This window comes from Hyperolius riggenbachi, chromosome 5 (genome assembly GCF_040937935.1).
Source record: "Hyperolius riggenbachi isolate aHypRig1 chromosome 5, aHypRig1.pri, whole genome shotgun sequence".
NCBI classification, from domain to species: domain Eukaryota; kingdom Metazoa; phylum Chordata; class Amphibia; order Anura; family Hyperoliidae; genus Hyperolius; species Hyperolius riggenbachi.
Window position 1 is genome coordinate 432,721,373 of NC_090650.1, and position 27,362 is coordinate 432,748,734.

General features: G+C 46.7%; 1 protein-coding gene across 1 annotated transcript in view; it reads right to left on the reverse strand.

Moving 5' to 3' along the window:
* The window catches only part of PTK2 (protein tyrosine kinase 2), a 341,550-nt gene that overhangs the window by 208,552 nt on the left and 105,636 nt on the right, over positions 1-27,362 (reverse strand). The window contains exons 5-7 of the mRNA XM_068238424.1: positions 10,013-10,092; positions 7,930-7,992; positions 1,126-1,180 (exon numbers count right to left, since the gene is read on the reverse strand). Coding sequence (XP_068094525.1) covers positions 1,126-1,180; positions 7,930-7,992; positions 10,013-10,092 — 198 coding nt within the window. The remainder of the gene's footprint in view (positions 1-1,125; positions 1,181-7,929; positions 7,993-10,012; positions 10,093-27,362) is intronic.

Sequence of the window (27,362 nt, forward strand, 5' to 3'; positions counted from 1 at the left end):
AAGCATATTTATGCACCTTAAAGGATACCTGACCTGAGCAAGGCTACCTAAGTTAAGCACAGCGGTATGGTCCTGCTGGACACAGTTGTCCATTCTTCTCATCACCCCCCCTCATTCCAATAATCACTGTATGAAAAACTTGACTTTTGGCTAAACTGAAAGCTGCAAACAGGAAGAGGTGGTCTCGTTGCAAAGTTCCCTCCTATCACCTGTCTATTTCCGCCCCTTAGGGGGAGTAAATGGAGCTAGGGAACAGGAGGAAATGGGAGGGGGTAATAGGAAAAAAAATCACGATAAACCCACCTCTTCCTGCTGAGAATATGGCTTAAAGGGAACCAGAGACGTTGGGGGAAAGGTTTTATACATACCTGGGGCTTCCTCCAGCCCCATAAGCCTGGATCGCTCCCACGCCGCCGTCCTCCGCTGCCTGGATCCGCCGGTACCAGGTCCCGCCATTTCCGCGAGTCGGCCAGCGGAAGCGGCCAATTGTCCGCATCACAGGGGCTCCCTCCATATACCTACGCGTGCGACTGCATACTGCGCTGCCGCATGCGTAAGGGTATGGAGGGAGCCCCTGTGCATGCGGACAATCGGTCGCGTCCGCCGGAAGTGACGGGCCCGATACTGGCGATACAGGAAGAGGAGGATTGCGGCGTGGGAGCGACCCGTGCTTATGGGGCTGGAGGAAGCCCCAGGTATGTATAAAACCTTTTCCTATTTTTCCCTATCCTTCCTCTCTGGTTCCCTTTAAGCCAAAAGTCAAATTTTTCAAGGAGTGATTACTGGGACTTGCGGGAACAAGGAGAGGAACTGATAACACACAGAGGTATGTAGATTCACCATGAACTTACCCTCTGTGCTTAGCTCAGGTAGCTTTGCCTTGGGTTAGGTGTACCCAGATGGCTAAACAGAATAAATCAATAGGAATATAGCAACAACAACAAAAAGACAGAAATATGTATTCCCCTGGAGGCAATTTCAGTGCCATGTACACATTTTGCAGGAATGCCGTAGTTCTGGGATAAATTTACCCAGAGGTGTTCATCTATCTCCATCTCATTACGGTTCCCATATCATCAGCGTATCATCATCGTATACAGAGAGAGAGAGAAAAAAGGACGTTACCTTCACAGAATCCAGCAAGCTCTTAGGGAAGAACCTCTTCAGACCCACATCCTTCCTGCAAGACAACAGCCATAAATCTCATTATACCTGTATGAATTACCCTAACTACAACCTGCATAGACTGAGACCGCCTCTTCTCCAGATAACGGAAGTTTTATAAGAACAGGAAATAACCAACTTAAAGGATACTCGAGGTGACATGACATGATAGACGTGTATGTATGGCGCCTAGCACACAAATAACTATGCTGTGTTAATTTTCTTCTTTCTCTGCCTGAAAGAGTTAAATATCAGGTATGTAAGTGGCTGACTCAGTCCTGACTCAGACAGGAAGTGACTACAGTGTGACCATCACTGATAAGAAATTCCAACATAAAACACTTTCCTACCAGAAAATGACTTCTGAGCGCAGGAAAGAGATAAAAAGGGTAATTAGTTTATAGATTTTAGCTCTGGCATACTTCAATGAATGTGTCATTGAGCAAAAACAATAAAACAGTCAACTTAAAAACTAGATTTAAACATAAAATAAAACTGTGAAATATCTTAAAGTAATTTTTTAGGGGAAGGAAGATGGATACAATAGTTTATTTTATTAGTTTATTTTCACCTCGGGTGTCCTTTAATGACATTAACTGCAAATACTACATCCAGCATCATCAGAAATGGATGCTTTCCATATAAAAGTACAGTGAAGGATTAATAATTATTTCAGCACGCATGCACATCTAATGCAAATTGTATGCAGCCAGGAACCAGACCAATCGAAACAGACAGGAAGTGCACGCTGCATACAATGTACGTAAAATGTGCACGCAAGTTAGAAAAATTAGCAGGTCACTAACCATCTGTACTTACTAGGGCTCAAAGAATATTAAATAATTAAAATCAGGTTATAGATAATGTGTGGGTGCGTACACATGTCTTACAAACACCCAATATAGATTGGCCAACTTTAGGCTTGACAAATTTGACCAGTTGGCAGATCTCCCAAAAATTTTATCAGACACTGTGAAAGACAATGGGCTCTATTCACAAATCTTCTCATAAACGACTTATCGCCTAAGTGATAAAAATAACCCTTCAGCATATTTACCAGCAAAATAATCACTCCAAGTAAGTTGTTTCCGATTAACTTCATTTCAATTACTTCCTACCTTAAAGGGAACCTAAAGTGAGAAGGATATGGATTTTTCCTTTTAAAATAATAACAGTTGCCTGACTCTCCTGCTGATCGTGTCTCTAATACTTTTAGCCACAGCCCCTGAACAAGCATGCAGATCAGGTGCTCTGACTGAAGTCAGACTGGATTAGCTGCATGCTTGTTTCAGGGTGTGATTCAGCCCATATTGCAGCCACAGAGATCAGCTGGACTGCCAGGCAACTGGTATTGTTTAACAGGAAACATCCATATCACTCTCAGTTAAAGTGAACCAGAGATGAAGCAACCTCATGTATTTTACCTTATAAATCAGTGGGAACATGACAGTAAACACCTAATCTGCTCTTTGTTACATTGTTCTCTGTTTAATTTGCCTGTTATCACCTCTAAGATAAGAATCCCGACTAAGCAGTCGGTCTGGCTTTGCTACAGAATAATTATAGCTGAGACTGTGTTCTTTGCTGTCTTCAAGTCCAAGCCTGCCCCCTGCTGGCTTTGCTCAGGAATCATTATAGCTGAGTCATTATAGCAAAGCCAGACTCAATGCTCAGTTCGGGATTCTTATCTCAGCTAGATAACAGACACTTTTAGCAGTGAGGATGGAACAGAGAGCATGGTAAATGTTTTCTCTAATGTTCCCACTGATTTCTATGGTAAAATACACAAGGGTGCTTCGTCTCTGGTTCACTTTAAGGTTCCCTTTAAAGTGAACCAGAAACTAAGCACCCTCATGTATTTTACCATATATATCAGTGGGAACATTAGAGAACACACCTACCCTGCTCTCTGTTTCATCCTTCACTACTCAGTCTGCTTGTTATTAGCCCTGATAAAATCCCCGACTGAGCATTCAGATTGGATTTGGTCAGGAATCATTATTGCTGAGTCATTATAGCAGAGCCAGAAGGGGGCAGGCTGGGCTTGAAAAGACAACAGAGAACACAGACTCAGCTATAATGATTCCTGAGCAAAGCCAGACTGAATGCTCAGTCGGGGATTTTATCAGGGCTGATAACAAGCAGGTTGAGCAGTGAAGAATGAAACAAAGCAGGGTAGGTGTTTTCTCTAATGTTCCCACTGATATATATGGCAAAATACACAAGGGTGCTTCGTCTCTGGTTTACTTTAATTATATTATATTTTTGCTCTTTGGGAGCTTAAAGGGACACTGAACAGTTGAGCAAAACACAATTTGCACTTACCTGGGGCTTCCTCCAGCAGACCGTAGGCCGTGAGGTCCCCTGGTGTCTTCCTGACTCTTCTCCTGGTCCTGCAGCCGGCTTCGTTAAATTGGCGGCTTCGGCTTGAAGTCACCAGTACGTGTCCCTGCCGCGCACGCTATGTGTCATCACGCCGGCCAGCATAAGAGTTCTGCGCATGCGCAGTTCTCTAAGACTGAACAGTGCACACGCAAGAAGAGGACACGTAGCGTGCGTGGCAGGGACTCGTCGCCGATTAACAGAGCCGCCTGCGGGACCAGGAGAGGACCCAGGAGGACGCAGAGGGAACTCACGGCCTACAGTGGGCTGGAGGAAGCCCCAGGTAAGTGCAAATTGTGTTTTTTAAAGAGAAACTCCAACCAAGAATTGAACTTTATCCCAATCAGTAGCTGATACCCCCTTTTACATGAGAAATATATTGCTTTTTACAAACAGACCATCAGGGGGCGCTGTATGACTGATTTTGTGCTGAAATCCCTCCCACAAGAAGCTCTGGGACCGCGGTACTTTTGACAGGAATTAGCTGTTTACAGCGGTCTCTAACAGCCAAAACAGCTAGCAGCAGCTACTTCACCAGCCAGCAATAAAAATGTCACCATGTAATAAATGTCAGAATGTAAATCGGAGAGAGGAAAGATTTTACAATGGGCAAACACTGACTAAATCATTATAATAGATTACAGCACAATAATAAAAAACAGTAGGAGGAGGTCCCTGCCCTTGCAAGCTTACGATCTAGAGGGTAGTGAGGTGGAGACATTAGGAGAGGAGACACAGGGGTTAGTGGATGAGGCAGTGAGCCTCCAATGCTACCTATAGCAAATTAAAGGCTTGTCTGATCAGGTGTGTTTTGAGAGAACATTTGAAGGTCTCCAGGCTCTGAGCAGGTCAGACAGGCTGAAGGAGAGAGTTCCAAAGGAGAGGTGATGCTTGTGAGAAGTCCTGGATGTAGGGGTGAGAGGAGGTGACTAAGCTAGAGGACAAGACAATCTTTGGGGAGGATTCAAGTTTCTGGGTGGGATGGTATCTGTAGATTACTGAGGAAATGTATGGAGTTGATAAATTATGTAGACACAAGAACCATTATTAATTAAGATTGGAGGGAGAGGTTTGTCATAGTGAGGGGGTCTCTCCGGGAAAACTACTCTGTTGTCTCAGCAGGAAATGGGAATGAAGGAGCCAGAATGGTTATTTAATATATTTGTTGTAAAATGTGCATTGCACACAAAACGTGTGCTATGTAAAGTAATGCGCAATTGTTATCATAGGCATTAAAAGACAGGATGATGAACGAAAGCATTACAGCCCTTCCCCAGTGCCTGTGATGCTCCAGCCATGTACAGGATCAATATGTTGCTCCTTCATTACTCCTGCGTACCTCTGGATGTACCTAATAGCGTCTTCTCTCGTACCATTTAGCGTACATGGTATTCCTGCTGATAACAAGTTCTCTTTAAGGGCAGCAGGTATTGGAGAACACCCGAGACACAGACAGACGCCTGTCATTTATCAGTGTCCTGCTGCCGCTCTGTCCTGGATGTCATTAGTCGGGAGCTGCAGGGGACGGCGCAGCCCAAGGATAGCGGAGATGGATGGCCGCTCCCGCGTGCGGTGACATGTACTGATGTGCAAGGTATCTGGCCAGGAGCCCTGCTACTATCGCCAATGTACAGGGACACGTCACATGACGGGGAAGCCAGCAAGCCAATACAGGAATTACCCACAACCAGCAGCCTGCTCCTCCCCCTCAACCACTGCATGTCCCCAATGTACAGGAATTACCCACAACCAGCAGCCTGCTCCTCCCCCCAGCCACTGCATGCCCCAATGTACAGGAATTACCCACAGCCAGCAGCCTGCTCCTCCCCCCCTAGGCACTGCATGACCCCAATGTACAGGAATTACCCACAGCCAGCAGCCTGCTCCTCCCCCACCAGCAACTGCATGTCCCCAATGTACAGTGACATGTCACACGACTGGGGAGCCAGCAAGCCAATACAGGAATTACCCACAACCAGCAGCCTGCTCCTCCCCCCAGCCACTGCATGTCCCCAATGTAAAGGAATTACCCACAACCAGCAGCCTGCTCCTCCCCCTCAACCACTGCATGTCCCCAATGTACAGGAATTACCCACAACCAGCAGCCTGCTCCTCCCCCCAGCCACTGCATGCCCTCAATGTACAGGAACTGCCCACAGCCAGCAGCCTGCTCCTCCCCCACCAGCCACTGCATGCCCTCAATGTACAGGAACTGCCCACAGCCAGCAGCCTGCTCCTCCCCCACCAGCCACTGCATGCCCTCAATGTACAGGAACTGCCCACAGCCAGCAGCCTGCTCCTCCCCCACCAGCCACTGCATGCCCTCAATGTACAGGAATTACACACAGCCAGCAGCCTGCTCCTCCCCCACCAGCCACTGCATGCCCTCAATGTACAGGAATTACCCACAACCAGCAGCCTGCTCCTCCCCCTCAACCACTGCATGTCCCCAATGTACAGGCACACGTCACATGACTGGGGGAGCCAGCAAGCTAATACAGGAATTACCCACAGCCAGCAGCCTGCTCCTCCCCCCAGCCACTGCATGCCCTCAATGTACAGGAATTACCCACAGCCAGCAGCCTGCTCCTCCCCCCAGCCACTGCATGCCCTCAATGTACTGGAATTACCCACAACCAGCAGCCTGCTCCTCCCCCCAGCCACTGCATGTCCCCAATGTACAGGAATTACCCACAACCAGCAGCCTGCTCCTCCCCCTCAACCACTGCATGTCCCCAATGTACAGGAATTACCCACAACCAGCAGCCTGCTCCTCCCCCCAGCCACTGCATGCCCTCAATGTACAGGAACTGCCCACAGCCAGCAGCCTGCTCCTCCCCCACCAGCCACTGCATGCCCTCAATGTACAGGAACTGCCCACAGCCAGCAGCCTGCTCCTCCCCCACCAGCCACTGCATGCCCTCAATGTACAGGAACTGCCCACAGCCAGCAGCCTGCTCCTCCCCCACCAGCCACTGCATGCCCTCAATGTACAGGAACTGCCCACAGCCAGCAGCCTGCTCCTCCCCCACCAGCCACTGCATGCCCTCAATGTACAGGAACTGCCCACAGCCAGCAGCCTGCTCCTCCCCCACCAGCCACTGCATGCCCTCAATGTACAGGAACTGCCCACAACCAGCAGCCTGCTCCTCCCCCCAGCTACTGAATGCCCTCGATGTACAGGAACTGCCCACAGCCAGCAGCCTGCTCCTCCCCCCAGCCACTGCATGCCCTCAATGTACAGGAACTGCCCACAGCCTGCTTGGATCAAAACACATGAATGAATTACATGGCGAATATCAATCATCTCTCTTCTGAGTTCTCACTTTGCAATGTATTGATTTATTCCCCTCCCCCCCACTACTATTTTTCGGTTAAGTTCCTCTTTAACCCATTAACAGCTTCAACAGAGTTATCTCGTTTGAAACAAGTGTGCTGCTTTTGACCTCCTTCGGCAGAACTCGTTGTGCTGTAAATTTTTGGAATGCTTTGATGTCTCTCTGCTAGCAGAGGATATAGAAACTGAAAGCAGAAGTCCTCTGTTATTGTGTCACACTGCCCTCTAGTGACAAGTGGCCATAAATACATATCACAGCAGTGCCAATTAGTAGCACGGAAATGTGACAAATAAATAAAAAAAAAAATGTGCTAACATAAACTGGCCTGGAGAATTTGCAAGCCTCTAAAAAACTGGCTGCTAAAGGGTTAAGACATTTGCGGAGCCATTTACTGAGACAAAAAAACCCTAAAGGTGGCCATACATGGTACAATTTTTCAATTAGATAATTTAGTTCGATTATTCCGTTAGATCGACTATAAAGATTTTTCCAGCATGTCCGATCATTTTTCCCGAAAAAACGGGATAGTCGTTCGAATTTCTTGATCGAAAAAAAAATATTTTCAACTTTCATTCAATTCGATCATTTAGATCGAATAAACGGGAAAATCGAACAGCTTTATTGTACCGTGTATGGCCACCATAAGAATGATTTGTCTGTGTTTTTGCTCCAAATTCACAACTGGAGTTTGCAGAGGAAATGAATACACAAATATAACCAACACAAAGTTAGAGCAACTTGAGAAAACAATAAGTGGCGTCTCAAACTACAAATGTCCTGATTGTACAGAGCTCTGAATGTCTCATGTATCTCTGCTCCGCACTATTTCTTTTGCACTCTGCACAGCGCTAGGAAGATGTTGTTGCTATATAAATAAAAAATCATAATAGTTCTATTGGCCAATACAGTACACGTGGCACTGTATTGTACCAGTATCAGATATCACTTTATAAGGAGTTCATTTGAGGGCAGTTTGGAATGGTTTTTGTGATCACGGCAATTATGCTTGAATAACAGAATAGTGATAATTAAGGCAGATACTCACTCTAACACTTCATAGTTGGACTTCTTCTCTAGAGCGTTGCCGCGCATCTCCCCGTACGACCGCCTGCAAGAGGAACATCCAATGAGAAGAATATAATAAGCTGATCTCCAGTGATTACCCTAAAGCTGGCCACTAATGGTCCAATTTCTAGCGAAAAATCGTTCGAGCGATCAGAAATGCTGATCGAATTGGTTGTAAATAATCTCCATTGGTGGACACAATCGATTATGAACGAGTGAAAAAAATGTCGCCCGAATGAACTTTCGTCGAACGAAAATTTGGATTTTCTTGGTGGTCGTGATAGATAGGAAGCAAAGATTGGTTAGTTGATGGTGTAGTGAACGATTTTTCGTCCGATCAGAATTTCTGATCGCTCGAACGATTTTTCGCTAGAAATTGGACCGTTAGTGGCCAGCTTTAAGCCTTTTGCACACTAAATGCGATTCCGATTTTTTGATACGATCCGATTTTTCATTCAGAGTAAAAAAAAACCTAGCAGCATGCAGTACTTTTTTTTTTTTTTTTTTTTTTTAAACGGAATAAAAAAATTGGATAAAAAAATAAAATAAAAAAAAAATCGTAATCCCACGTAGTGTGCAAGAGCATTGGAATTTTTCACCGATCCATGGAGGGAATTTAGATTTAACCAATCATAAAGCCTCTGGCTGAGGATTACCTGCCTGCCAGCATAATGATTGGTTCGATTCCATTCCCTTCCTACGTCAGTAGAACTTCTCATATATTAGAAGAATGTTGCAGTTATGATCACTGATCTCATTTATATCATAGGGCAGACATGCATACAAAGATCAGACATTCCCATTCTACTTACTGACCCCCCACCCCTCAAGCTGGCCACAAATTTCTAAATTCCTAGCTACAAGGTTAAAAAAAAAAATTCTAACATCAAATGCTCTCTTCTCTCCATAACGTCTTAGGATTCCAGAGATGGTCACATGACACAACTGCCTAGGCACTGGGACAGGAAGTGAAGTAACTTGCCAGTGGTGGCATACACTATAACAAAGAAGATTTATTTAACCTCTATTTTTCCATATAAAACTCCACAGGTCACAGTTCAGATGTGATAGGCCGAGATCAGTGCAAAGGGGTATATAGTAATTTTATTCATCTGGATGTGCCTTTCTGACATTCGACCAGGGATGTGGAATTAGTACAAAACCATCAGACTCCTCAGTTTATTAAATCACTGACTCCGGGTACCCAAAATTGCTCCGACTCCACAGCCCTGCGTTCTCTACTCTTAGATTTAAAGGGGAACTGAAGTAAGAGGTATATAGAGGCTATCATATTTATTTCCTTTTAAATGATACTAGTTGCCTGGCAGCACTATTGGTCTATTTGGCTGCAGTAGTGTCTGAATAACACCAGAAACAAGTATGCAGCTAAACTTGTCAGATCTGACAATAATGTCAGAAACACCCGATATGCTGCATGCTTGTTCAGGGTCTCTGGCTAATAGTATTAGAGACTGAGGATCAGCAGGATAGCCAGGCAACTGGTATTGCTTAAAATGAAATAAATATGGCAGCCTCCATACCCCTCTCCCTTCAGTGGTCCTTTAATTGTGGACTAGTGACTGAGGTAGCACTCTGGAAAGGCACCTTGGGATTGTGCACTGCTCCTATGGTTTGTAATGCAGGGATATGGAGGCTGACATACTTATTTCCTTCTAAACAATACCAGTTGCCTGTCTGTCCTGCTGATCTTCTGCCTCTAATACTTTTAGTCATAGCCCCTGAACAAGCATGCAGATTCAGATGTTTCTGCTTGAAGTCTGACTAGATTTGTTTCAGGTGTGTGATTCAGACAATACTGCAGCCAAGGAGATCAGCAGGCCAGCCAAGCAACTGGTATTGTTCACAAGGAAATAATTTTGGCAGCCTCCATTTCACCCTCACTTCAGGTGTCATTTAGGTGTAAAAATATGAATTCTCTAGTAGGCACTACAATCCTTCTCTGCCCATCAATATAACGTGGAGCAGAGATTTATCGCACACAGCATATCCTAGGACACATTCCCAGCAGCCAGTATGTGTAATATGTAGATTTGGGGTATTACCGGATCTCCAAGCAGCCCAGCTTCAAAGCAATTTCCTGGTCCACTTGGTCTGACATCTCCGACATGTAGTCATTTTTCACCTGGAAGACAGAGGCAGAGAGCGATTAGAATAATATGGCAGACAGATGAGGAAGTCCACTTCAAGGGAGGACGCCTGCCTATTCCAATCTTCTGCAGAATGCAATTACTGGGAATCAGTCCCCAACCAACGTTTATTAAGAGCAGCAGACGGAGGCCGTCAGAATCTTTATCTATACGTTTAAAATGCTGGCCACACACCCACAGATTGACAGACAAGATATTTACTCGAAAGGACCAACTAACTGTGGAGGTGGTTTACTGTTTAAAGCGTTTATTTTAAATATCCAACCAGATACAGAGAAAACCGATGTTTGCTACACATGACCATCGGTTTAAAGTGAAACCACGGTGAGTGTGATATGGAGGCGGCCATATTTATTTTCCTTTAAACAATATAATTTGCCTGGCATTCCTGCTGATCTTTAATGCTTCACCTAAAGCAAGCTTGCATGCAAATGCAGTCAAACTTTAGTCATAAACATCTGAAACATCTAAACATGCTTGTTCAGGGGCTATGGCTAAAAGTATTAGAGGCAGAGAATAGGCAGGACTGCCAGGCAATGTGCATTGTTCAAAAGGAAATAAATATGGCAGCCTCCATAACCCCCTCACTTCAGGAGCGCTTTCAAGCTATAAGAGCAATAATTCACTGCATGTTTCCTTCAAGTTATCAAATCGGCTCTCTGATGATCTGACAGACATCTGTTAGTGTGTGTAGCCAGTACAACCAACTCAATTTTGAAAAAATACTAAAAAGGTATATCGCATGTTTTTGATGAAATCATTGAGTAATTCAGAGACATATGTATCCTTCACCTAATTTGTAAACATACAAAAAAAATTGCCATTATACAACCAAGTACAATATAAAACACATAGAACTGTTCACCATAGCGTCTGCACACCTGACAAACTTCAGCGCCAGCGAACAGCTGATGGGGTGAAAGTTAAAGTGAACCTCCAGACTAAAAAAAATGACTCAGCAGCCCTGGAAAGACTTGGTGTTTATTTAACTGTTTCACAGCATCAGAACTTTGTTTCTCTTATACAAACCTCATTTTTAGCTGCACAGAAAAAAACTGCCCGGGCATTTTTTCCCCTGATGCTGTGCAAAGCATGATGGGATTTCTGATGTTGTTCTCATTCTGCTGTTTTGGTGCAATTTTTTTTTTACATTTTGAATTTGACATTTGAAGCCTAGAGTGTGCAGCTAGGAGGGGTGATCAGGACACAGGACAGTTGGAACTGCTCCCTGTCACCTCCTTTCAACCAAAAAGATGGCTGCCCCCATGACAAAGATGGCAGCCCCCATAAATCACAAACATTTGCCTGTTCTTTTAAAACAGGGTGGGTAAGAGATTATATTACCTATCTATTCTAATTAACATAACTAATGTAACTTAATGACAGTATGTTTGTTTAGGCTGAAGTTCCCCTTTAAGGTGGCCATACATTATGGGCAGATTATGGGCAGATTCGACCAAGAGGCAAATTTATCTCTAATTAAATCTGATTAGAGATAAATTTGTCTCTTGGTCGATTCTGCCCATGAACTACAGGCCGATTCCTGTCAGATTTCAGCATGAAATCATCAGGGAATTGGCTGAGCTGCCGCGTCCCCAAAATGTATAAATGTATGAAGTGTGTAGTGCATTTATACATTACCTGTCCTGTAGCAGCTTCCGCACGGTGTCAGTCCATCTCGCCGGGTAACAGCCGCAGACACGCCAGCGGCACATAGCATCTGACGTCAGACACTATGCGCCGCCGGCGTGTATGCAGAACCCGGCGAGATGGATGGAAACCGCATGGAGGCTAAAACCGGACAGGTAATGTACAAATGCACTACACTACATACATTTATACGTTGCGGAGGCAGCGGCTGGGGTTTTGTCGTCTCGTCACTGGTTCGCAAATTGACCGCCGTGCACCTGACCAACCAACTTCGGCCAGACATCTAGCATGCGCGATCGACCGTGCGGCCAAATTCCGTCCCCAAATTGGTCGCTTTGTCGGTCGGACATGCACTTGACACCACCAATTTTCATGGAATTCGATTATAATAATCGAATTGGATGGTCGATTGGTTGGTTGGTCAGCTGATTACCACCTTTAGAGAATTTCACTGATAACTGGTAGATTAGGTAATATCAGAAACAACTGACACTGCACACTGAAGAAAATCATTGCAGGTATTTTTTAAACCTCCCTCCTGCTGATCTCCCTGAGACATTTCAGCAGACCTCAGCTTTGTGATCCAGAGCAGAGTCCAGCAGCTTATCAGGTCTCCCCGGGCCATTATTCCCCATTGGAATCCCAGACATATCCTAGCAGACTCAGAGCCAAGCAACTGTGACCTCAGTGCATTGGCCAATAGTGGATGGGATTGGGGAATCCTTGTAGCATTCTAGCAGGCCTCACAGTACACTGATCAGGAGCTGAGTCCAGCAGGCTGCAGTCTCTCTGGCTACAGGTGCGGATTTGCATCATGTGGTGTGGAAGACACAGAGGTTGGAAGAGTAATGTAATAAGATTCTTTGGTACAGAACGCCGCCGCAAGGCTGTTAACGAGCCAACCCCGCCATTGCCACATAACACCAACCCTGAGCTCACTCCACTGGCTACCGATAAAATGGAGAATTCTGTTTAAGATTGGCTTACTGACATTCAAATCCTTGCACAATCTGGGCCCTGGATATCTGAAGGACTTGTTGCAACTGCATCACACCCCCCACAATCTTAGATCAAAAGGACGTAACACCTTGGTCACCCCCAGAGTCCACCTCAAAACCTTTGGAGACAGAGCCTTTTGTCATGCTGCCCCTACACTTTGGAACTCCCTGCCACACCCAATCAGGACAGCTCCATCCCTGGAAGCATTTAAAGCCAGTGTTTACCATTTTAAAAATAAAAAAGTCAGATACTCACCTACTCGGGCTCCCGTCTTCGGGAGCCCGAGTGCTCCCGAAGGCTTCTGAAAGCTCCATTCGGCATGCGGAAGTGGCAGTATTTGACTGAACTGGTCGAATACTGCCACGGGGCATCCTGCGCGGGACCGGGCACCGGGAGAGGAGAGGGAAGGCTCATTAGGACCGAGCCTTCCCTCTCCTTAGGTGAGTATCTGACTTTTTTATTTTTAACTTGGTAAACATTCACTGAAAACCTACCTCTTCAGTCTGGCATTCATGAACATCTGACTATCTCCTCTGCAACACAACCCAGCCTGCAACCCTGTATTAATCTGAGACACAACTATGCGCTTTGAGTCCTATGGGTGAAAAGCGCTTTACAAATGTTATTGTATTGTATTGGTTCAGATCACACTGTGATGGGCAAACACGGATCCTTACTGTATAAAACTCAAATCCTGAGTGTCTATAGACTGAGCATGCACAGCCTGGAAATCGAGTCTGGGAGACAGACGTACAAACCCAGGGAGGAGAGTCTGTGCCAACACCGAAAGTGGAAGACCCTCGAGGACGAGAATCACTTACTGCTGCACTGCCCCAAATATACCACAACCAGAGATGCTGATGGACCTTTCCTTATCCCAGACAATCACTTTTTACAGGAAGAGAAAACTGCACACTGTACTGGGAGACAAGGAATCCACAGTGACAATCGCTGCACACTATGTCCCAGCATGCTGCAGGCTGAGAGGAGGAATCCACAGAGACAATCGCTGCACACTGTCACAGCATGCCACACACTGAGAGGAGGAATCCACAGTGACAATCACTGCACACTATGTCACAGCATGCCACACACTGAGAGGAGGAATCCACAGTGACAATCACTGCACACTATGTCACAGCGCGCCACAGACTGTGAGGAGGAATCCACAGTGACAATCAGTGCACACTGTCACAGCATGGCACAGACTGAGAGGAGGAGCCCACAGTGACAATCGCTGCACACTACATCACAGCATGCCACAGACAGAGGAGGAATCACCAGGGACAATTGCTACACACTATGTCACAGCATGCCACACACTGAGAGGAGGAATCCACAGTGACGATCACTGTACACTACATCACAGCATGCCACAGACAGAGGAGGAATCACCAGGGACAATTGCTACACACTATGTCACAGCATGCCACACACTGAGAGGAGGAATCCACAGTGACAATCACTGCACACTATGTCACAGCATGCCACAGACAGAGGAGGAATCACCAGGGACAGTTGCTACACACTATGTCACAGCATGCCACACACTGAGAGGAGGAATCCACAGTGACAATCACTGCACACTACATCACAGCATGCCACAGACTGTGAGGAGGAATCCAAAGTGACAATCAGTGCACACTATGTCACAGCATGCCACAGACAGAGGAGGAGCCCACAGTGACAATCGCTGCACACTAAATCACAGCATGCTACAGACTGAGAGGAGGAGCCCACAGTGACAATCGCTGCACACTGTCACAGCATGCCACACACTGAGAGGAGGAATCCACAGTGACAATCACTGCACACTACATCACAGCATGCCACAGACAGAGGAGGAATCACCAGGGACAATTGCTACACACTATGTCACAGCATGCCACAGACTGAGTCGGGCCGGCAACGATAAGGGAACATGATCAGCGAGAGCGGCAGGTATGTGCGGTAATTCGTCTGTAAGCGCCGTTTTGTGGCACCAGCAGTCTCTGGTCATTAAGGGGCCAGAGACTGCTGGTACGCAAGGGGTTAAACAAATATGCAGTTTGGAAAAATGAACAGTTGTGCGATCTCATTGGACCACTAACCAAGCTACATACATTAGCATGGCATCAGCTAGCAATTACTCGCTTCTCAGTTTCCCTGCTGCAGACTCCTGGATTTCTGCTAAACCCTGCCTGGCTCTGCTTGTGAACTCTCCTACTGAGGGGGGCTCCCAATCCTATCAGCTGAGTTTTCACTGCTAGTCCCATGAAGTGTTCTATGTATCGTGTAAAGCACGGCGGAAAGTGCGTCAGTGCCATATAAAAAAATAATGCTATTATCATAATAATAATAATAATATGGCCACAGACTGCAAGAAACACGACAGCAGTCCTCAGCAGGTTCAAGGTCAGACGTCTCTCTATAAGCAGCGAGTGTTTAGGATTGGATGGTGTCCCTGGCTGCCCCCCTCCCACTGGCACAACGTACATCTGTTGCACTAGCGGCATATTGCAGGCTGAGGGGGGAGGGGCTGTGATCCCCCCCTTCTCCAGCTCAGACGGTGCTGTGATTACCGGCCATATGCTGGGAAATCGCTCACAACGCTCTCCGGCTTCTACATCATCACAACAGCCGGCAAGGATATGTGCTGAATGATCGAGAACCATCCAAGAAAAAGCAAATCAGACACATTACTGCGTATCTGTTGTGACAACTGCATGTCAGAACGATCAGTACAAAGGCTGCTGCTATTTCACAATAATTAAGTTGAAAGTGGAGAAAACTGAACTGAACCTGAACTCTTGCACAGGACAGAAGGAAAGCAGAGAAATGCCCCCTCTGTATGTATTTAGAGAGTTTCAGCGGTTTAATTCCCCCTCTTTTGTGTCTAATCACATGTTGTCATTCAATCTCTCTCCTGTGTCACGACTGCCATGGCAGAGATGGCAGATAAGCTATATGGTAAACACAGGATGTTATCAACATGTCTGCTTCCATGAAAGCTGGAAGTAGACACACTGCAGATGTATTGCAGGATTTGTATCAGCTGTAACAAAGAAATGTTTTTGTTTAAAGGTTATGCTGTTGTGTGTCTTTTAGAACAGAGAGGAAGTTGCGAGTTCAGGTCCGCTTTCAGAGCTTCTCTATTGGTCACTGTAGGCAGTCAGTGCAAGGAGGAGGGGCTTGGGATTAGAGACACATTGGCCACAATTCACTAAGAGCGGTGCAGTGAAAATGTAGGTTGGTAAAATGACCACATTTGGCATCTTACATTTTTGCGCCCCAAATTCACTATTATCCGTATGCATGAAAATGCAGCATCTGAAAATGACATGCAGATTGCTTGCTTCAAGTGGAAACATAACCTTAGTCAGTGTCTGCCCACTGTAAAAGCTTTCCTCACCTTTATTTACTTGCCACAATATATATCACAGGCGGCAACAGCTTTAGTCCTGTCAGGAAATCCCTGCGGAATGTTTGTTTATGAGTATTCCAAAGCCAGTGAAAATAACACCTGGTTTACCAGAATGCTCTGGTAGGAGAATTCCGCATAGCAAACAGTGGATCTGAGATAAACTTTTACTCACTGCATAATTGTGTTCCTTTCATATAGTTTATAGGGCATGCCTCAAGCCAAATACTTTTTTTGCTTTGTTTTAATACTCTGATTCCCTATAAACTAAACAAGCCTCGCCCACAGCTCCTTTTGTGCCTTGGCACTGTAGCAAGGGCTTATGGGAGCTCAGTCTGGGCAGGAGAAGGGGTGTTACTAGCCATAGATTTCAGAGGCAGAGGGGAGGAGGAGAGGGGACTGAATTTACACACAGGCAAGCTGATAGCATCTCCAGCCCTCAGCCTGTGACAAACAGAACATGGCTGCCCTCATTGTATCACAGGAATAAATAATCATAAACTGTTGAAGCTGTTTGCAGCTAGATATGCTGTGTAAACTCTCTAAACTTTAGATAAGACATATAGACAAGTTACTTGTTATAGTTAGTTTTTCATCTCGAATCCGCTTTAAAGTGTACCAGAGACGGTTTAAACTACAGAACTGATACTTACCTGAGCTTCCCCCCAGTCTCATAAGCATGTCTGAGTCCCTCGCCGTCCTCCCGCGGTCTGGCGTTCAGCCCCGGTAACTGGCTCAGTCGCGCCAGTCGTGGTCTTCTGCACATGCATGGGACCCCGCGCTGGGAGGACGGGCTACATACCAACATACAGCAATATACAGATGTAGAAAGTGTTTCTAATGCTGAAACCAGGAACATTACTGTAAAAGTGGGTATCCTGAATAATTTACTGCATTCTGCTATATGTCATTACAGGGCCTCTTTAAAGAACAAGCGACACCCATGCTAACCTAGAAATAAAAAACAAATATATAAGTAGATAAATACTACTTCTACTTACATAACAGACATATTGTGCTATCTACGTAATGATTCCTGTGAATTTTATAAAGGAAAAGCAGAGAATCCTATTCTAGGCAGTGGCCATCTTGCCAAGCTAATGCTGACATCAAATCCTCCCTGACTCTTGTTCCCCCCCCCCCCCCCCTTCCCTTCTCTTGCTCATTGTGTATTCATTAGCTGCTCTCCTCCCAGAGTCTTTTTTTTTTATTTACACATCCAATCACTGAGTCACCTCAGCCTTGCTTGTAAACACAAGTGATCAGAGGGTGGTTCTGATAAGCAGCTAGGCAGGGAAATAAATGGAAGAGGAGGAATATATTATAGATAAAAAGAACTCCCAGCATTCAACTTTTTGGCACTGTTTGGCACTAGGGCCAGTGCTCCTAAAGTATGTGATAACTCCAAACCATAACAAGCAGAACATTTTTTCAAGTTTTGAATGCAGGATTAGCATCTTTATCACATAATACACACAGACCAGTTGCTGTTGAAATTTGATTTTTATGGTGACAATACCGCTTTAAATAATGGACTCATTGGCTGAAGTTCTGCGTGAGGATGGCGGCTCCGCTACCCCAGAATGTGATTTCCATGCGAGATGAATAGCGGAGCAGTCGCTGTATTGCCGGGAAGAGCCGGCACAGATTAGACGCTTCCTCTTGTTACACACTCCCCCCGCCTGCCCTTTCGCTCGGCGTTCTAGCAGAGAGCGCCCGTCTCAGCCTCCCCTGCCGTATAATCACTTCTCCCCACAACGAATGGGATCCGCCTGGAGCGCATCCAGAGATTGTTCCCAGCGCTCCAATGCTTCTATTACCGCACAGCCAATTGTTTGTTTGTTTTCAATCGACTTTAACCAGTTTCTCATTCCGCCGCGCGGTACACAGGCTGCAGCTCCTCCGCGCAAATCTCACTGCGGGGAAACAACGTGCCTATCCTATGCTGTACAGATGCAGGAGATTACTGTACCATCGCCATGCTTATACATTTACATTTTCTAAAAACAATACATAAAATAAATACGGATATTTAAAGCTGCGTTTGAGTCCATTTCACTGTATGTATGTGTAATTACAGTATTATAGCGCTTTTCTCTCGTCGGACTTGCAAGGAAATCACTAGAGCGCACTCTATAGGCAGTAGCAGTGTAAGGGAGTTTTGCCCAAGGTCACCATACTGAATAGGTGCTGGGTTACTGAACAGGAAGAGCCACAATTAAAACCCTGGTCTCCTGTGTCAGAGGCAGAGCCCTTAAAGGACAACCGAGGTGACATGTGACATGATGAGACAGACATGTGTATGTACAGTGCCTAGCACACAAATAACTCGGCTGTGTTCCTCTCTCTGCCTGAAAGAGTTAAATATCAAGTATGTAAGTGGCTGACTCAGTCCTGACTCAGACAGGAAGTGGCTACAGTGTGACCCTCACTGATAAGAAATTCCAACTATAAAACCCTTTCCTAGCAGAAAATGGCTTCTGAGAGCAGAAAAGGGAAAAAGGGTCAATAGTTCATACATTTTAGCTCTGGCATACTTCAATGAATGTGTCACTGAGCAAAAAGTTAAAACTTAAAAAGTAACTGTAGATTTAAACATAAAATAAAACTGGAATATCTTAAAAAGTCATTTTTAGGAGATGGAGGATAGATACAATCGTTTATTTCATTTGTTTATTTTCGACTCGGGTGTCCTTTAACAAGTACTCTATCCAGCCACCGTATGTATGTACTGTATGTATGTATGTATGACTGCAGATATAAATGGATGGACTGTGTGTTTTCCATACACATGGGATAGGTATATGACAAGACAAATAACATTTATATCGCGCTTTTCTCCTGGCGGACTAAAAGCACCAGAGCTGCAGCCACTAGGGCGTGCTCTATAGGCAGTAGCAGTGTTAGGGAGACTTGCCTAAGGTCTCCTGCTGAATAGGTGCTGGCTTACTGAACAGGCAGAGCCGAGATTCGAACCCTGGTCTCCTGTGTCAGAGGCACCATCCAGCTATCCCGGTATATGCTGCACTAATCAACATCTGTACCCCAATTATACTGTTTTCTGCAAACACTTTGGACTCTGATCTTATATGAGGAACAAACAATCAATCCAGCTCGGTGGCGTTGTGGTTAGCACTCTCATCTTGCAGCACTAGTTCCCCAGTTCAAATTCCAGCTAGGGCACTATCTGCAAGGAGTTTGTATGTTCTCCCTGCATCTGTGTGGGTTTCCTCTGGGCACTTCGGTTTCATCCCACTTCCCAGACATACAGGTGAAGTGGTATGGGGCGGCTGGACGGACATTTTTATACGGAGGGGACGGCCGGTATTTGGTGTATGGGCAGGACACCGCTTCGATCAGAGAGGGACCAATCTCATGGTCGTTCTGCCAATACTATTAACTGATGTATGGAAACCTTTATATTTCAGACCACATGGTCATAATGCATTAAAATCTGCATCCACAGATTGTCGCTACATCAGGATACACAGGAAGGAGCTGAGAATCCATTTAGCTGCCGATTCCCATGGGAAACACTGGTAACCAAACACTAGAGATCAATATCAATATACCTAGAGGAGACACATTATTGACTTATGCTGGGCATACACTGCTCGATTTTGCCGCCTAATGCTCCCGCTCAATCAATTCCCCACTCGATTCTGCAGGCGATTCTCTTATCTTCCGCTCGTTTTTCTTATCTTATTGCATTGTCTTCAATGCGGAATCGAGCGGCAGAACGATCGGGACGGAGATCGGACATTATCTATCGAGCCATCTAAATGGCTCAGAATCGAGCCGTGTATTCCCAGCATAAGGGCCCGTTCACACGGACGAAAAGAGTGGAAGCGTTAATATCAATCAACGATTGGGCAAGAGCTGCGATCAATCAAATTTTCCAAGTACTGTAGCTGCAAGTAGCTTCTAATGTCAGGTGCATTTGCAGCTTCATATTCCTATAGGGTCTACGCAACGCAAGCAGTGTATGGAGAGGCAGCATGCAGTGGGCATGCGCAGTGCGGGGTGCAAAGCCTCGCTCACATTGGCGTATTTAAACGCATGATAAAAAAGGCATGCGTTGATGCACGTTTCATAATGCGTTTCAGTGCACTGCTCTTTTTTAAGCGGACCCATGCGTTTAACATGCACTTAAATGCGCTTGAAGGTGTTTTTGTTCAGCATGTTTTGCTTATTTGATGTAGCAGTTGTCAATAAAGATTTGTTTTCATTTGAAAAAAGTTTTTGTTTTTACTCCCTGCTTACACCCTAGAGAAAGGAATTATAGGCAAACAAAACGCATCTCCAAAGCACATTGCTATGTGCTAAAAAAGCGCACCCATTCACTTGCATTGCTGTGCGCTTCACAGCGCAACACCACATTTCTCAAACAGACAGTACCAAAGCGCATAGATGTGAATGTGTACATTACAATCAATGAAAAAAGCTGTACCTAGCAAAGCGCACAGCGCAATGCGCTGCGGAAAGTGTACAGCAACGTCCCTGGTGTGAACGAGGCCTTACCAGAAGGCTGGGTAATGGACAGACACCGCCTATAGGCCTGACAGCTGCACAGAGCAGCAGTGTATGGAGAGGCAGTATGCAGGGGGCATGCACTGTACTGGTGTAACCAGAAGGCTGGGTAATGGTCAGACACCACCTATAGGTCTGACAGCTGCACAGAGCAGCAGTGTATGGAGAGGCAGTATGCAGGGGGCATGCACCGTACTGGTGTAACCAGAAGGCTGGGTAATGGACAGACACCGCCTATAGGCCTGACAGCTGCACAGAGCAGCAGTGTATGGAGAGGCAGCATGCAGGGGGCATGCACCGTACTGGTGTAACCAGAAGGCTGGGTAATGGACAGACACTACCTATAGGTCTGACAGCTGCACGGAGCAGCAGTGTATGGAGAGGCGGTATGCAGGGGGCATGCACTGTACTGGTGTAACCAGAAGGCTGGGTAATGGACGGACACTGCCTATAGCTCAAAGCTGCACAGAGCAGCAGTGTATGGAGAGGCAGCATGCAGGGGGCATGCACCGTACTGGTGTAACCAGAAGGCTGGGTAATGGTCAGACACCGCCTATAGCTCTGACAGCTGCAGGGAGCAGCAGTGTATGGAGAGGCGGTATGCAGGGGGCATGCACCGTACTGGTGTAACCAGAAGGCTGGGTAATGGACAGACACCACCTATAGGTCTGACAGCTGCACAGAGCAGCAGTGTATGGAGAGGCAGTATGCAGGGGGCATGCACCGTACTGGTGTAACCAGAAGGCTGGGTAATGGACAGACACTGCATATAGGTCTGACAGCTGCACAGAGCAGCAGTGTATGTAGATGCAGCATGCAGGGGGCATGCACCGTATTGGTGTAACCAGAAGGCTGGGTAATGGACAGACACTGCCTATAGGCCTGACAGCTGCACAGAGCAGCAGTGTATGGAGAGGCAGCATGCAGGGGGCATGCACCGTACTGGTGTAACCAGAAGGCTGGGTAATGGACAGACACTGCCTATAGGCCTGACAGCTGCACAGAGCAGCAGTGTATGGAGAGGCAGCATGCAGGGGGCATGCACCGTACTGGTGTAACCAGAAGGCTGGGTAATGGACAGACACTGCCTATAGCTCTGACAGCTGCACGGAGCAGCAGTGTATGGAGAGGCAGTATGCAGGGGGCATGCACCGTACTGGTGTAACCAGAAGGCTGGGTAATGGACAGACACCGCCTATAGCTCTGACAGCTGCACGGAGCAGCAGTGTATGGAGAGGCAGTATGCAGGGGGCATGCACCGTACTGGTGTAACCAGAAGGCTGGGTAATGGACAGACACTACCTATAGGTCTGACAGCTGCACGGAGCAGCAGTGTATGGAGAGGCGGTATGCAGGGGGCATGCACTGTACTGGTGTAACCAGAAGGCTGGGTAATGGACGGACACTGCCTATAGCTCAAAGCTGCACAGAGCAGCAGTGTATGGAGAGGCAGCATGCAGGGGGCATGCACCGTACTGGTGTAACCAGAAGGCTGGGTAATGGTCAGACACCGCCTATAGCTCTGACAGCTGCAGGGAGCAGCAGTGTATGGAGAGGCGGTATGCAGGGGGCATGCACCGTACTGGTGTAACCAGAAGGCTGGGTAATGGACAGACACCACCTATAGGTCTGACAGCTGCACAGAGCAGCAGTGTATGGAGAGGCAGTATGCAGGGGGCATGCACCGTACTGGTGTAACCAGAAGGCTGGGTAATGGACAGACACCACCTATAGGTCTGACAGCTGCACAGAGCAGCAGTGTATGGAGAGGCAGTATGCAGGGAGCATGCACCGTACTGGTGTAACCAGAAGGCTGGGTAATGGACAGACACTGCATATAGGTCTGACAGCTGCACAGAGCAGCAGTGTATGTAGATGCAGCATGCAGGGGGCATGCACCGTATTGGTGTAACCAGAAGGCTGGGTAATGGACAGACACTGCCTATAGGCCTGACAGCTGCACAGAGCAGCAGTGTATGGAGAGGCAGCATGCAGGGGGCATGCACCGTACTGGTGTAACCAGAAGGCTGGGTAATGGACAGACACCACCTATAGGCCTGACAGCTGCACAGAGCAGCAGTGTATGGAGAGGCGGTATGCAGGGGCATGCACCGTACTGGTGTATCCAGAAGGCTGGGTAATGGACAGACACCGCCTATAGCTCTGACAGCTGCACGGAGCAGCAGTGTATGGAGAGGCAGTATGCAGGGGGCATGCACCGTACTGGTGTAACCAGAAGGCTGGGTAATGGTCAGACACCGCCTATAGCTCTGACAGCTGCACAGATCAGCAGTGTATGGAGAGGCAGTATGCAGGGGGGCATGCACTGTACTGGTGTAACCAGAAGGCTGGGTAATGGTCAGACACCGCCTATAGCTCTGACAGCTGCACAGAGCAGCAGTGTATGGAGAGGCAGTATGTAGGGGGCATGCACCGTACTGGTGTAACCAGAAGGCTGGGTAATGGACAGACACCGCCTATAGCTCTGACAGCTGCACAGAGCAGCACGTCTACCATCTGTTGCCCGTCTCCCGGCCATTCTTCCTCTCCACACCCACAAGGTTGCCGGCCGCAGCATCTCGGAGCTGGTGGTTGCCGTGACCCATTTAGCAGCCTCCTCGCTGCAGGTTAATTACAGGACCCCGCGGCCTGTCTGATGCTGAAGCCGCTATATTCTGAGGACGGCAGCATGGTAATTACAGAGGGACAGGAGTCTCCAGATGTCCATGTATTCCAGCAGAGAGCTATCAGCCCAAATAACGGTCTGGCCAAATCAATGCCGACAGCAGGTTAATGCAGCAAGAACCCCTTTATTGAATCAGACCTGAAGTCTAACAACTAATGAGATTAGACTCTATCTGTTGTCCTATTCCTAAATAGGACCAGGGCTGTGGAGTCAAGTCGAGGTGTCAGAGCTGTTTTTGGGTACCCGGAGTCGGTGGTTTCATAAACTGAGGAGACGGATGATTTTTTTTGTACCAACTCCACAGCCCAGGTAAGTATCAGGCCAGAAACCCACTAGGAGCGGGTTTCTGAGCGCTTTGTGACTTGAAAATCTCTTGCTAATGTAATGCTATGCGTGTCATCCCACTTCAGCGATTTGATTTCATAAAAATCCCCCATAGCATTGCATTAGCAAAAGCTTTTTAAAATTACTAGCGCTTAGGCCTCATTCACATCATAAATCGCAAACGCTGACGCCAGCGTTTTGCCATTTTGTGGGTGATGTTTTTTAGCACCTCTCGGGCGCTTAGCTGCGCGCTGTGATTTTTATTAAGTGCTTTTCTAAGTGCTTTTGCAGAGCGTTTCTGTTTTTTAACTTCCTGACATCACTCAGGAAGTCAATTCTTTCACCTGGAAATGAATAACTACAATGTATTTATTCATGAAAGCGCTGGGGAAATCAGGACTGTGGAGTCGGAGTTGGTGATTTCATAAACTGAGGCGTCTGAGTCGGGAGTCTAAGTTGGATGATTTTTGTGCAAAATCCAAAGCCCTGGTAAGTATTAGACTAAGGAGTCGGAGTAGGAGCCATTTTGGGTACCTGGAGTCTGAGTTGGAGTCGGAGTCGGTGGTTTCATAAACTGCGGAGTCAGAGTTGGAATCGGAAGATTTTTGTACCGACTCCACAGCCCTGGGGGAAATCGCTATGCAAAGCGCTTTTTCAAGCGTTTTACGATTACCCTATACATTCCATTTATTTATTATTTATTGTATTTATAAAGCGCCAACATATTACGCAGCGCTGGACAGTTTAGATTACAGACAATATTTAGGGGGTGACATACAGCAATATGACAATACAGGAATACAAGAAAACCAGATCACACAGCACAGTATGAGTACAAGGTAATTCTTAGTCACTGGATGGGAGCATGGAGATTAGGCAAGTCGAGTTCTCTCAGAACCATAGGATGGGTGTACGGTAATGGGGGTGCATGATCAGGTAGGACACAAAAGGAGGTACAGGCAGCGCTTTGGTGAGCGTATCGGAATCAAACCGCTCAGATGTGAACACTCTCATAGGGTATCATTGTACAAGCGTTGTCTCGCCAGCACTTAAAAAAAGGCAAAAGCGCCCATACTGTGAACAAGCCCTTAGAAAGCGCTCCTAGTGGGTTTCTGGAGTCGGTGATTTCAAAAACTGAGGAGTCTGAGTTGGATGATTTTTGTGCCAACCCCACAACCCTGAAAAGGACTGTCCTACAATCCCTTAAGCTTATTGCGATTTAAAAATTTTCCAAAATTATAATCTTGACTGTGTCAAGTAAATGATTGTGTTTATTCCGCTCCCATTCAATCAATCTTCATCTGTTTTCTGCACTCACAATTGTTTCTCACAGACAAAGAGGCGTTTTATGACCTGTAACTACTTATCAGTGGAAGTTAAGCAGTTCCAATTGCAAAGCAACTCATTTACAGGCCTGTATTCTTAACCCTTACAGTGAGAAATAAAAGGGACCAGGGAAATTGGCAGAGGAGGCAATACTTAAGGTGGCCATACACTTATAGATTTGCAGCAGATTCGACCATCAGAAAGATTTCTGGCAGATGCCTGTCAAGTCCAATCTGACAGGAATCAATCTGATGTGTGACACACACAAGGAACAGATTTCCAATAGATTTCAGAATTATATCTATTGGAAATCGATCTAAATGCATTATTGGACCATTAGATCCAATGCAACTCTGTGGGCCATCGATCTGCTGCCAGCAACAGATCGACACAGATTTTCCATCCTGTTAGATAGATCAAATCCATCAAAATCGGCCACAAATCGATCGATCTGGGAATTTGATAGAATCGATTCAATCGATACTATAGAATCGATCGATCGCTGAAATCGACCAGTGTATGGGCCCCTTAAGAGCTTACTTCATTGCAGACGTGCTGCCTAGAGCATTGTCTGAGAGATTGCGCTTTATGGCATGCTGCAAAATTGCACATTCCCTCAAAATCCCTAGAAAATGTGATCAAATCACAACTGTTTACCGTTTCACATTTGTGATTGCTAGTGGGCTGTGGCGATGTGTCTGATTGTGCTGCTTGTACATTTGTGCTGGCCTGCATGTGCAGTAGGCACCAGTGCAGCCACATTTCCTATATAATTACAATAATACAATACAATAACATTTCTATAGCGCTTTTCTCCCATAGGACTCAAAGCGCTTAGGCTCTCTCAGATTCAGTAATTGGCAGTAGGATGAAGTGTTTACACAACAAAAGTTATAATTCTGCAAATGCCAAACTGAACAGGTGGGTTTTCAGTCTGGATTTAAACACGTCCAGGGATGGAGCTGTCCTGATCTGCTGAGGTAAGGAGTTCCAAAACGTAGGGGCAGCATGACAGAAGGCTCTGGGACCAAAAGTTTCCAAGTGGACTCTGGGTATGACTAGATTATTAGAACCGGTGGATCTGAAAATGTGGGGATTGCTACGCAGCTGCAACATTTCTTTCATGTATCCAGGGCCCAGATTATTCAGGGATTTAAATGTCAGTAGGCCGATCTTGAATAGGAATAGGACCCTCCATTCTATAGGTAGCCACTGAAGGGAGTGCAGGACTGGCGTTATGTGGCAGTGACGGGGTTGGTTGGTTAGCAGTCTGGCAGCAGTATTCTGTATCAGCTGTAGGCGGTACAAGTCCTTTTTGTGGAAGGCCAGTGTAGAGAGCATTGCAGTAGTCCAGTCGGGATGTAATGAAGGCATAGATTAAGGTTGGCAGATGATCTGGGGGGATGAGGTGCTTGATTTTTGCAATGTTCTTCAGGTGAAAATAGGATGATTTCACCACTGCTGATGGTAAAACACTAAATATCTCCGCTTCCCCACCTCTAGGCCAAATTGCAGCCCCCAAGCCCCGCTGGTCCCCGAAGAAACCTATCTCTGAAACCAGCGGGGCTCAGGGGCTGCAAATTGGCATTGAGGCACTTCGGGGGGGGGGGGGGTCCTTTCCCTACCCTGAAAATTGGGGGGAGTGCAGGTGGTGTGCAAGCGGTGATAGTTAGCGTTTTACCAACAGCGGCATAATTAACTCCCCACTGAGCATGCGTGAAAGGCAGCGTGGAAGGGAGCTTCCGGGCAGCACAATCAGACATAACACTGGCCCTTAAAGCACACCTTAAAGAAAATGTGTAACGGAAAAAACTCCCCTAGGGGTACACACCTCGGGTGGGGGAAGCCTCCGGATCCTATTGAGGCTTCCCCTGTCCTCATCGGTCCCACAGCGGTGGCGAAAATACTCCAGGAGCGGCGGCGACATAAATATTTACCTTTCGCTCCAGTGCAGGTGCAGTATCCTCTCCTTCCCACGGAGATAGGCGGAAATAGCCGATCTCCGTCAGGCTGCTCTACTGCGCAGGCGCAAGTCTCCTGCGCAGTAGAGTGGACCCGACGGAGATCGGCTATTTCCGCCTATCTCCGTCAGAAAAGCCGCAACAGCGCCCCCGCTGGAGCCTGGAAAGGTAAATATTGAACAGGCTGTCAGGTCTGTTGGGCCGCTGTTCGGAGGGCTGCAGCGAGACCCCCGTGGGACACAGGAGGACGGGGGAAGCCTCATTAGAATCCGGAGGCTTCCCCCACCCGAGGTGTGTACCCCCCAGGGGACTTTGATGAACAGAGGCGCCAGCAGAATAAAAACAATAATTAAAAGTTTTAAAATATGC